Below are 12,249 nucleotides of genomic sequence, written 5' to 3'. Positions count from 1 at the left end.
CTTTCTTGTCTTCTTAATGACTTTTTTGCTTTCTTCATGTATGATGTTCTTGATGTCATCCCACAACTCTTCTGGTCTTCGGTCTTTAGTGTTTAATGCATCAAATCTGTTCTTCAGATGGTCTCCACAGTAGTCACTTGGTAATTCATTGAGTGAATTTTGATGTTGGTCTCAAGGAACACTGGTGGCTCAGGGGTTAAGTGAATCTACCAGCTGCTCTGCAGGAAAAATGTGGAGCAGCCTACTTCTGTAAAGATTGCAATTTTGGAAACTCTTCAGGATAGTTTTGTAGTGCTGTAGGATAAGCACTGGACTGCTAACCACAATGTCAGTGGTTCAAACCCACCATCCCTGCCTTGAAAATCCTAAACAGGGTCTTAAAGAGTCAGAAATGACTCGATGGCACTTAACAACAACACAGGGTTCCACAGGGTCTCTCTGAGTCCGAGTCAACTGATGACAACAGGTTTGGTTTTTGGTGACAGTCACAACAAGTCTAGAGGATCTTTTCTCCATTACTGCCAAAAGCAGAAATACTGAAGTTGAGAGAAGCATTCACTCTTAAGAAAACAAGTTTCCACATCACACATCCTATCTGCTACATGTTATGGTTGGTCTGCACTGATTCGATGGGTAGCCTAAGGAAGACAAGGCCCTGCTTTCAGCTATGTACGAGTCACAAACCAGACAACAAGTCAGTCACTATTTCTGGACAAAGAGTTCAAAGTCTGAGAGTGAATCAGAAAAATCCTCATTAAGCTAGGTACATCTGGGAACTTCTTTTTATTCTTACCAAGTAAGCACGAATGCACAAATGTTCTCTGATAGCATTATCATCTTCAGCAGGAAGTGGATTTTCCATTCCTTGTTCCTCCCATTGATTATAGATTTCTGCTATAGAATCCTGAGGAATTTTCACAAATACTTCTTTTGCAGCTTCATGCTTTTTTGATGCTGTGCCAGAAAGATGTACAAGTTATAAATAAATATACATGGAATGCTGTGTAACAATTTCCACAGGAGTCAAATGATTGGTTTGCCACTTTTCCAGTGAGCTGGGACCATTTCAGGTTCCAAGACATGCCTGTTAAAGGTCTGGGGACCTTTCTACTTAATGGTCCAGCCTTTTGTCCCTCTTAATGTCATATTACCATAAAGGATACACTCAGCTATATTGTTGTTGTTAGGTGATGTTGAATCGATTTCGACTCATAGATATTCTGTACAGGGTTTCTGAGGAGTGACTGGTGGATCTGAACTGCCGACCTGTGAGTCACAGTCTAGTTCTGATCTGACAGAGCCATACCAGGAGTCCATGCTAACTATTGTGACTCTTAAATATTTCTATTGTCTTTAAATAAAAGCAGTTGCCTTTAAAGTTTGATATAGCCTTGAGATTATACTCAAAGTTAATGAGCAGAATGAACATTCACTGATAAATATTTTTTGTTTCATAATTCCAGGTGTGACCAGTAAAAGTGGCTATTTGTTTTATGCCTAGTGGAAGGATTTAAAAACTAAAATGTAAAACAAAATTCAAGAGTATGTAGATTTTAACTTTAGAAACAAAAATAAAAACAGAGCATACCCAAGAATTTTCTCATTATTGCATTGCCTTGTTTCAGAGCTTCTGCTCTTTGTGTCGGGTCATATACCAACCAGTCGATTCCATCGATCTTTAAGCGGTCCTCCTAGTCATTTAAACAGAAATAGGAAGAAAAAAAAAAAGGTTTGTTTTATTTAACCCAATCATGCTCTACAAATTCATAAAATTAACTTCATTTACACTTCTGGTATATTATCATTTTTGCCTCAAGTTATGCAAAATTATTCAATACTCTAACTTCCCTTAGTTTATTTTCATATTTAATAGTTGGGAGTGATTTGAGCTGAAGGTCTCAGACTTTGGGGCAGTTTAACCGAAGGATTGCAGCTAATCAATTGTGGTCCAGAAAATCAGGCTGCTCCCAGGTCAAGATGCCCCCTGAGGAACTTACAGGGCTGCCTCGGGGGACAGGGAACTTGCAAGGTTTTTTCCTTGTATGACCTTCAGTTCAAGTCTACAAAAACATCTAGCTGTCTCCTTAGCAACCACAAGTTACATTCTTCTGATAAAGTCCCGCTTGCTGCTTGCATCAATGACACCAGATGTTTTTGTACTCTTTTCCCTGCCCCCAGCACCTCCTTTGATATGTGTATATAATAAATGTGCTGAATCCAGGTCTGAGTCACAGTATCTCCATCAGAGTGCTGTGACCCACCTGGTCCCAACTTTGCTATTTTCATTTTGTGTCTTTTGTCTTCCTTTTTTTTCTAATCTCCCATTGCCCCTACTCAGGTTTAATCTCTCCACGGGTTTAAGACATGGGTCGTGGAGTATAGCTATTGTCGGACACGATAGTTCTCTATTAAACTACACAAAACACTTAATAGACTGTGAATCTGGGATCACATTTTGTTTTTCACCAACTTAATTGTGATTCTTTTATAGAAACTCTAATTTTTACACTCTAAAAGGTTTTAGTTAACCACAACAACAACAACAAAAAACTTTTAAAAATAAAGAAATAATTATATTTTAAGGTGGAAGTAGGTTCACCAAAGACCATCATGAAGGATCATCAGTAATTACATCTTGATCCCCAGTGTTGTTGTTGTTGTTATGTGCCGTTGAGTCAGTTTCAACCCATAGTGACCCTGTATAGGGTTTCTAAGGAGCAGCTGGTGAACTTGAACCGCCAACCTTGTAGTTCAAACAACTTTGCAGTCAGACGCATTAGCCCACAGCGCCACACCAGGACTCCTAAGCCCCAGTGTACATTCCCCCAAATTACCTCAGTTGTGCCAGTATCTAGGGCTGGTGCCAGGTCATGATGACTAAATTCACCATTATCTTTCTTCCGAATATTCTCAACTACAGTTTTTGTTATTGCTGCAATGTCCAAATCTAAAGAATTTTTTGAAGAGACAAAAACCAAAGACTGAGACAAAAACTAAACAGTTAAAAGTAAATTTGGAATAACAATTATTTAAAACATAACCTAGAATATGAAAAGCATTACAAATGAAAATGCTTTCAAATAAAGATATCTTAGTGTAACTAAAAGAACTTCATTGGAAATTTTATTTATTTTTCTCAAGATAAATGATTTAAAAATAAAGCAAATTTTACTAAAATCAAAATGAAAATTTACCTAGAAAGCTCAATAAATAATGAACTTCCCAACCATTTCTACCTGCTTCCTTAGCCAGTTCCAAGCAATGGTGGCGTTGTTCAAGTTCTGTGACACCTTCCAGAAATAATGCATACTGGGCAACAGCCTGGTCTCGAGGCAAATGACACGTATAAAACGCTATGAGATGTATATGTTTTTCGCTTATTAAAAGCTGAAAAATAAATTAAATAAATAAAAACTGTCAATAATAAGACAAGTTTGAGCATTAGTAATGCTTTCACAAGAGTTTATTTTAAAATTTCAATTATATATAAAGTGGATTCTTACAGATACGGATTTGTGCTATTGCACAAAATTACTTTAAATTTGAAAAGAAGTAAATAATGTAAATATCTCTCATTGATTCTGATGACTTTCTTGTCAATGGGTATTAAAATAATGAATTTTTGTTTTTATTAGGAGGAAAAGAATGAAATTGTGAACTCTCAAAGTTTACCTGTATGTATGTCTTTAAAACTTCAACAGAAACTTCTTCCTTCAGAGGGAAAAAAAAAGACATAATTCAAAACTCAATTATATATACAACTGCTTATATGCAACAGAAATACGTCTGACAAAAAGTCTGCTATTGGATCTTTTAATTATTTTAACATTTAGCACTGGCCAAGAACTAACAGTATATGCCAAGTTAAGTGCTTAGAAATGTTCTTGGATTGCCTAATTTTTCCTTATTAGAACTCTTTGCAAGTAATTACTGTTATTGCCCACATTTTACAGAGGAAGAAACTATAACTAGAGGTTTTCTTTACCTAGAATTACAGTTAGAAGCATCTAGGTAAAGATATGAATCCAGGATATCTTACTCCAAAGCACAGCTTTTAAATCATTTGCCCTTCTACAGGTACTGACAAAAATGTTTAGAAAAAATTAAAAACACAGTGGTTTAAAAATTTACAAAGAGCTTTGGTTCAGTTTGATTAGAAGTTGGGTACTGATGAGGATAAAGCCAGGAATTTATTTAAAAGTGGCTTAACTACCAGCATTCTGCAGCCACAGATAGAACCCTATGTGGTCACTTATGTGAGTTCTTAATAAGTGACCATATAAGAAGCCTCTTTTTTACCCTTTCTAGAAAACAAAAACAAAAACAAAAAAAGTAGTGTTCCCTCCTGAAGAGAGAGATACAGCATCAGCTATGCAAAGAAAGGTAGACTGTGCAGTTCTTATTTACTCTGGTCTGCAGCCCCAATGTTCGGAAAAACAAAATGAGATGAGTCATGAAGCGGAGGAGGTGTCCAGGTAGACTGCTCCTGCCTTTGGAAAGCCATTTACTAAATTCATCCATCAAACCTACAAGACATGAAAGAAAAGGTTCATCAGTAATAATAAAATCAAAAGAAGAAAAAAAAAAAACTCTCAAGAACATTTATGCCTCATTCCTGTCTCGTTGTTAATAGCCATCATATAAACTATTCTCAAACTCTTAAACAGACTGTTTTTACTTTATAATTACAATTAATGAATAGTTGCATTCCAAGATATTTATGAAGCTTATAAGATGTGAGCCATACCGTTCACAAAAATTATGAGAAAACAATGAAATCATATGAAGCAAAATAAAACAATAATATCTTACCATCAATGTCTCCCAGGATAAGGAATTTTTGAACTATATGATAATGCTCTTGATTCTCTTCCAGAACTCTCTGAAAAGATTTTGACATTTTCCATAAATCTTTTAGTGCTCATTAATATGTACTCACTGGTAAACAAGCAACACCAAACTTTTGAAGGAACATGTATGAAGAAAAAGTTGGAAATGAAGGGCTTTAGGAAAATCAAAACTAAAATGGGAGCGATACTGCCTTTGAAATAAACTCAAGGCTGAATGATATGTTAAAATAGAGAAATGTGATATAACAAATTAATCTTTGTGAATATTGTTAAACTTTTATTTATATTTTACTACAATTTACCTTAGTACTCTATGATGGACCAGAAAAGGAAGAACAGGTGTAATCTAAGCAAAATAAACTACAAGACTTTTTTTCAACATAAGCACTACTACTTAAAAGCATTCTCTGGATATTCTCTTTGACATATAGCACCAAGATTAAGAGAAATCATCAAAACAGTGATTAGACATAGAACTGAAAAAACCACTGACAAGTTCATTGCAGCATGTGTTTTTTCTGGAGCAGAAATTGATTTTGTTTCTTTTGGTTAAATATATTTTAATTTTTATTTAGGTAGCCATCTAAATTTTATTTTGGTTAATTATTCTTTTATACATTCACACTTTTGCTCTAGCTGGAATTTAGTTCCGCACATGGCATGAGCTAGGGCCTAGTTTTGTTTTCTTAATAAAACTACTTCTTTTGATCTGAAAGTTTACCCCATCATTTATTCATTTCTCATATACACTTGGATTTATTTTGAACGTTTTATTTGCTCCAGTTTACTATTTATTTTCTCCAATGCCATACTGTTTTATTGCATCCTTTTTTTTTTACAAAACTGTTTTTCTATTCTCACTTAATCTAATTATCTTTCCAGAAATAATATTCCAAAGCATTAGATTTTTATGTTAATTTCTAAATGTGTCACATTTATATTAAATCCTTCCCTCCAGAAATATGATGTATCTAGTTATTCATGTCTTATTTTATGACTTGCAACAATATTATACAACTTTCCTCACAAAGGTCTTGAAAGCCAAGTATTAAATTACTAAGCATTCTTAGTAGTTTGGGCCAATCCTTTCTAACTAGTTATAACTAGTACAGAAAAGTTACACTTTTTTGGTAAGTAACTATCTTGTACTGTATCAATAAATACTAGTAACTTACTGAGTGTCTCATATGTTTTATAAGTAAATGCTTCACTGTTTTCTAACAATTCCTTAATAGTGTTTTATTTAATTAATTAGAAACTCAAAAACAGTACACGGTAATAAACACTTGACATAAAAGTGTTAATTTCTTTATAATACTATTTCCTATAAAACACTAGATAAAATTGAACAAAATACATAACAGAAATCCACAAGTGGTCAATAAATGTATGAAAACATGCTCACTTTCCTAAGTAAACAGGGCAATGTGAGAAAAATAGTGAGCATCTATTTTCCAACTAATCTTATGGATGGGAAAAAAATTAAAAGTGTAAGCATTTGAGTTTGTGAGAATGTAAGGAAATGGCAACTTTTACAAATTGCTTATGGGAATATGAATTGGTATAACTTACCACTTAATTTAATGTATAAACATTCTTTAACTCAGCAACTCTACTTTCAGGAAACATACCATAGTGAAAAAGCAGCACTAACAGATGAGCCTACACGCTACTGCTGGTTTTGTTAAGTGCCACAGAGTCAGTTCTGACTCACAGAGACCCGATACAGGCTTTCTGAAGTTGTAAATCTTTGCAGAATCAGAAAGCCTTATTTTTCTTCTGCAAAGCAGCTAGTGGGCTCCAACTGACGACCTTGTGGTTTGCATGTCCAGTGTTTACCCTATGACAGCACTGCACTCCCCCAGCCTACATGAGTTGTTGTTGTTGTTAGGTGCCATCGAGACCCATAGCAACCTTATGCACAGCAGAATGAAACACTGCCTGATCCTGGGCCAACCTCACTAGTGTTGCCATGCTTGAGTCCATCGATGCTGCCACTTGACCAATCCATCTCGTTGAGGGTCTTCCTCTTTTTCTCTTACCCTCCACCTTACCAAACATGATATCCTTCTCCAGCAACTAGTCCCTCCTGACAATATGTCCAAAGTCTGAAGCACGAAGTTTGGCCATCTTGGCCTCCAAGGAGCACTCTGGCTGCACTTCTTCCAAATCGGATCTATTGGTTCTTTTGGCAGCCCATGGCACTTTCAATATTCTCCTCCAACACCACAACTCAAAGGCATCAATTCTTATACGGTCTTCCCTATTCACTGTCCAGCTTTCGTATGCATGTGAGGTTATTGAAAATACCATGGCTTGGGTCAAGTGAACCTTAGTCCTCAAGTGACATCTTTGCTCAACACTTTAAATTCTTGTGCAGCAAATCTGCCTAATGCAATACGTCGTTTGATTTCTTGACTGCTGCTTCCATGAGTGTTGATAGTTGATCCAAGAGGAATGAAGTCCTTGACAACTTCAATCATATCTATATTGATAAGAATGTTGTTTATTGGTCCAGTGATGAGGATTTTTGTTTTCTTTACATTGAGATGTAATCCATACCGAAGGCTACGCTCTTTGATCTTCATTAGTAAATGTTATAAATCCTCTTCACTTTCAACAAGCAAGGTTGTATCATCTGCATATCCTCAGGTTGTTAACGAGTCTTCCTCCAACCCTGATGCCACGTTTTTCTTCATAGAACCCAGCTTCTAGGATTATTTGCTCAGCATACAGGTTGAACAAGTATGGTGAAAGAATACAACCTGTCGCACATCTTTCTTAATTTTAAAGCATTCAGTGTTTCCATGTTCTGTTCCAACAACTGCCTCTTGGTCCTCATGAGCATAATTAAGTGTTCCAGAATACTCATACTTCGCAATGTTGTCCATAGCTTGTCATGATCCACACAATCAAAAGCCTTTGCGTAGTCAATAAAGCACAGGTAAACATTTTTCTGATATTCTCTGCTTTCAGCCAAGATCCATCAGACATTAGCAATGAAATCCCTCATTCCACGGCCTCTTCTAAATCCGGCTTGAACTTCTGGAAGTTCTCTGTCAATGTATGAATGTAGTCATTTCTGTATTACCTTTAGCAAAACTTTACCTGCATAGGCTATCAAAGAGATTATCCGATGATTTCCACATTCTGTTGGGTCACCTCTCTTTGGAATGGGCACAAATATGGATCTCTTCCAATCAGGTGGCCAGATAGTTGTCTTCCATATTTCTTGGCAGATATGAGTGAGTGCCTCCAGTGCCACCTCACTTTCTTGAAAAATTTCAATGTTTATTCCATCAATCCCTGGTGCCTTGTTCTTTGCTAATTCCTTCAAATGCTCCTTGGACTTCCTCTTTCAGTATCATTGGCTCTTGATCATATGCTACCTCTTAAAACGGTTGAACATTAACCATTTCCTTTTAATACAGTGACTGTGTATTCCCTCCATCTTCTCTTGATGTTTTCTGCATCATTCAATAATTTGTCCAGAGTATCTTTCAATAATGAAAGCCGAAGCTTGAATTTCTTCTTCAGTTCCCCCAGCTTGAGAAATGCTGAACGTGTTCTTCCTTTGTGGGTTTCTGATGCCACATCTTTGCACATTTTGTGGTTAATATTTGGCTTTATCTTCTCAAGATTATCTTTGAAATTTTCTGTTCAGTTGTTGGACCTCCTCATTTCTTCCATTTGCTTTCGCCATCTCTACAGTGGACAGCAAGTTTCAGTGTCTCTTCTGATATCCATTTTGACCTTTTCCTTCTTTCTTGTCTTCTTAAAGACTTTTTGCTTTCTTCATGTATGATGTTCTTGATGCCATCCCACAACTCTTCTGGTCTTTAGTGTTTAATGTATCAAATGTGTTCTTCAGCTGATCTCTAATTTCAGGTGGGATATATTCAAGGTCATATTTTGGCTCTCATGGACTTGTTTTCATTTTCTTCAGCTTCAGTTTGAATTTGCAAATGAGTAATTGATATCCACAGGAGTAACTGAATTTGCATATGAGTAAGGTGCACCTGACCCAAGCCATGGTATTTTCAATAACCTCATAGCATGTGAAAGCTGGACAGTGAATAAGGATGACAGTAGAAGAATTGATGCTTTTGAGTGATGGTGTTGGAAGAGAATACTGAAAGTGCCACGGACTGTCAAAAGAACCAATAGATCCGTTTTGGAAGAAGTGCAGCCAGAGTGTTCCTTGGAGGCCAAGATGGCCAAACTTCATCACTCATACTTCGTATATATTGTCAGGAGGGACCAGTCGTTGGAGAAGGATATCATGTTTGGTAAGGTGGAGGGTCAGTGAAAAAGAGGAAGATGGACTCAAGCATGGCAACAGTAGCAAGGTTGGTGCAACAGTAGCAAGGTTGGTTCGTTCTGCTGTGCATAAGGTTGCCATGGGTCGGTACCGACTAGATGGCACCTAACAACAACAAAGCCTATATGAGGGAGCTCCAAGAAGTTCATGGGTAAATGTAGCTAAAGACAATGGAAACTTTACAAGAACTTTCTGAAGCCCCTTCATGTATATACAAGAATGCTCATTTCCTCAGAGGAAACAACCTAAGACTGATTTTAAAAACTGCACGTTATTTTACAGAACATTATGTAATTATTAAAAGAGTTAGCTGGGTTAAGTTATGTTCATATCTACTAACTTGAAGAGATTATCAATGCAGGAAAAAAAAATTGAGTTGTAGAATAATGTATGTAGTATGATGCAAAAGATTACAAAAAAGAATCCTTTATGGGGCTATCTAACTAACTACTAACATATTTGTAAGAACATGAAGAATGATATAGAAATGTATCTATCAGTATCTTTTATCATCTAAAACCACAAAAGGTTTGGGAGGAAGTTATAAGAGTTTTATTTATACATATTTAAGGATCTCTGTTAGCACAGAGGGTTACCAGTTGGAATGCTAACCAACTGCAAGGTGAACAGTTCAAACCTACCAGCAAGTCTGAGGAACAAAGATGAGGCTTATTCTGCTCCCGTAAAGATTTACAGTCTCAGAAACCCTACACAGGGTTGCTATGAGTTGGAACCAACTCCACGCACATAACCACCACCACCATACATATCTAGATTAGTTCACTGTTGTAAGTACATAGAATATTACTTTATTTTTTTTTAATGTAGTATGTTTTAAGTTATTAGATTAATTGGGATGTGAGAAAAGCTCTGGAATTTTCTATTATGTATTTAAAATTTTCAAAAGGAAAGGGATCAATCAGATTACACACATACATACAATAAGCTGACACAAGGCCTAAATCAAAGAAAAAGAAATACTGTATCATTTAAACATGCAATTAAGCTTTTTCCTTTTAAAGAATGGCTCTCATTTTGATAATAGGCAAGGAAAAGAAGGGAGAAGATAGTAAGTTTTCAGTGTTTTGTTTTTTTTAATTTTCAGAGACCTTAGTGCATTCATACCAATATTTACCTTTTTATCAGTGGCTTGTAGTTCTTCAAAAACCTTTTCTAAGGTCCAACTTTGAAAGAGAGAAAGCAATAGAATATTAGTAATATAAAAAAAGGTAAAGTAAAAAAAAAAAAAAGACTTTAAAGCATACAAGACGACTAAAATCAAACCAACAAACTTACTTTGTTTCCAAATATTCTCTAGGGAGTTCTTCAGTTTCATCCAGAGTCACTACTGATGTCCGAATCTCTTGTTCTACAAGACTGTCCACCATCACCCGGAAGTATGCCCATACTGTGTCTTCCCAAGTGTCACAAACAGGAAGAAGCTATCCACAAAAACATACACCCATATTCAACAAAAAAAGAAATGAATACCACTGACATCCACTGATATGGACTACATAGTCGCTATAATGAAATACAACTTTCAGTTTAAAAAAATCATACCAAATTAACATTTTTTCCAAATGATAGCTTCAAAGAAGTTTGAATTTTTAAGAAGTTTTTTACATACTGAATTTACAACAGAATCAATTTTTCATGTGAATATAATATGAAGTTACAGCTCATTATCATAATGTAACCTCAAGATGGGAGAAGGATGTTGGGTAAAAAGGTGAGGTGTTTATGAAATACCCAAGAAGTTACTGCCTTTGTGGCACATATTATGAGCTCTATATGTCATCCTGGTGTGGTGCTATGGATTAATGCACAAGACTGTACGGTTCCTTTGAACCACGAGGTCAGCGGTTCAAGCTCAGTAGCTACTCCTTGGAAACCCTCCCTATACAGGGTCTCTATGAGTCGAAACCAACTCAACGACACTGAACAACAACGTAAGTTATCAGTGGCTCTGTACAATAAGCACTGGTCTGTGAACTACAAGGTTAGTGGTTTGAGTCCACCAGTTGCTCCGCAGGAGAAAAGATGAGACTTTCTGCTTTCAAAAGGATATACAGCCTTGGAAACCCAATACAGGGTTGCAATGAGTTGGAACTGACCGGATGGCACTTAAGTCATCAAGTACCACTCAGCTGTCAGTTTGTTATACTGTGGTGGCTTGTGTGTTGGTGTGATGTGGGAAACTATGCTACCAGCATTTTAAATACTGACAAGATCACCCATGATAGAGAACTTTCTACGGAGCTTCCAGACTAAGACTGACTAGGAAGACCACTTCTGAAGGGTTAGTCACTGAAAACCTTATGAACAGCAGCAGAACATTATTTGATATAGTGGTAGAAGATGAAGCCCTCGGGTTGGAAGGCACTCCAACTATATCAGGGGAGCAGCTGCCTTCTCCAAGTAGAGTTGACTTTAATGAAGCAAAGATTTAGGGACTTTCATATGCTGATGAGGCACGACTCAAAAGGAGAAGAAACAGCTACAAACAACAATTCATAATTAGAATGTGGAGTGTACAAAGTACAAATCTAGAAAACTCAGAAGTTGTCAAAAATGAAAGGGAACACATAAAGATCAATATCGTAGGCATGAGTGGATGGAAATGGACTGGTTTAGCCATTTTGAATACGACAATCTTATGGTTTACTATTCCAGGGACAATATATTAAAGAGGAATGGTATTGCATTCATCATCATAAAGAGCATTCCAAGATCTGTAACAAAACTCAATGCTGCTTGTGTTAGGATAATATCCATTTGCCAACAAGGAAGACCAGTTTAATACAGTGGCTAATCAACTGAATAACATCATGTTAAACAGAGAAAAGGCTGAATTTGTCAAAGACATATTTTTTTGCTTGGATCCACAATCAATACTCATGGAAGCAGCAGGCTAATCAAATGAGAAATTACATTAGACCAGTCTGCCGCACAAGACCTAGTTAGTGTTAAAGAGCAAAACTGTCAGTTTGAGGACTAATATGCAACTGACTCAAGCCATGGTATTTTCAATTGCCTCAGAGGCATGTGAAAGTTGGACAGTGACTATAAAGATCA

General features: G+C 36.3%; 1 protein-coding gene across 1 annotated transcript in view; it reads right to left on the bottom strand.

Annotated features, from left to right (window-relative positions):
- Positions 1–12,249, bottom strand: part of NUP107 (nucleoporin 107kDa) — a 65,235-nt gene that overhangs the window by 16,480 nt on the left and 36,506 nt on the right. The window contains exons 16-24 of the mRNA XM_006859539.1: positions 10,468–10,613; positions 10,307–10,355; positions 4,813–4,882; positions 4,408–4,526; positions 3,673–3,711; positions 3,237–3,387; positions 2,835–2,947; positions 1,589–1,691; positions 794–954 (exon numbers count right to left, since the gene is read on the bottom strand). Of these exons, the coding sequence (XP_006859601.1) occupies positions 794–954; positions 1,589–1,691; positions 2,835–2,947; positions 3,237–3,387; positions 3,673–3,711; positions 4,408–4,526; positions 4,813–4,882; positions 10,307–10,355; positions 10,468–10,613 (951 nt within the window). The remainder of the gene's footprint in view (positions 1–793; positions 955–1,588; positions 1,692–2,834; positions 2,948–3,236; positions 3,388–3,672; positions 3,712–4,407; positions 4,527–4,812; positions 4,883–10,306; positions 10,356–10,467; positions 10,614–12,249) is intronic.

This window comes from Chrysochloris asiatica, unplaced genomic scaffold, assembly GCF_000296735.1.
Source record: "Chrysochloris asiatica unplaced genomic scaffold, ChrAsi1.0 scaffold00033, whole genome shotgun sequence".
Classification (NCBI taxonomy): Eukaryota; Metazoa; Chordata; class Mammalia; order Afrosoricida; family Chrysochloridae; genus Chrysochloris; species Chrysochloris asiatica.
Note: the sequence above shows the minus strand (reverse complement) of the source record. Positions and strands in the feature narration are given on the sequence as shown.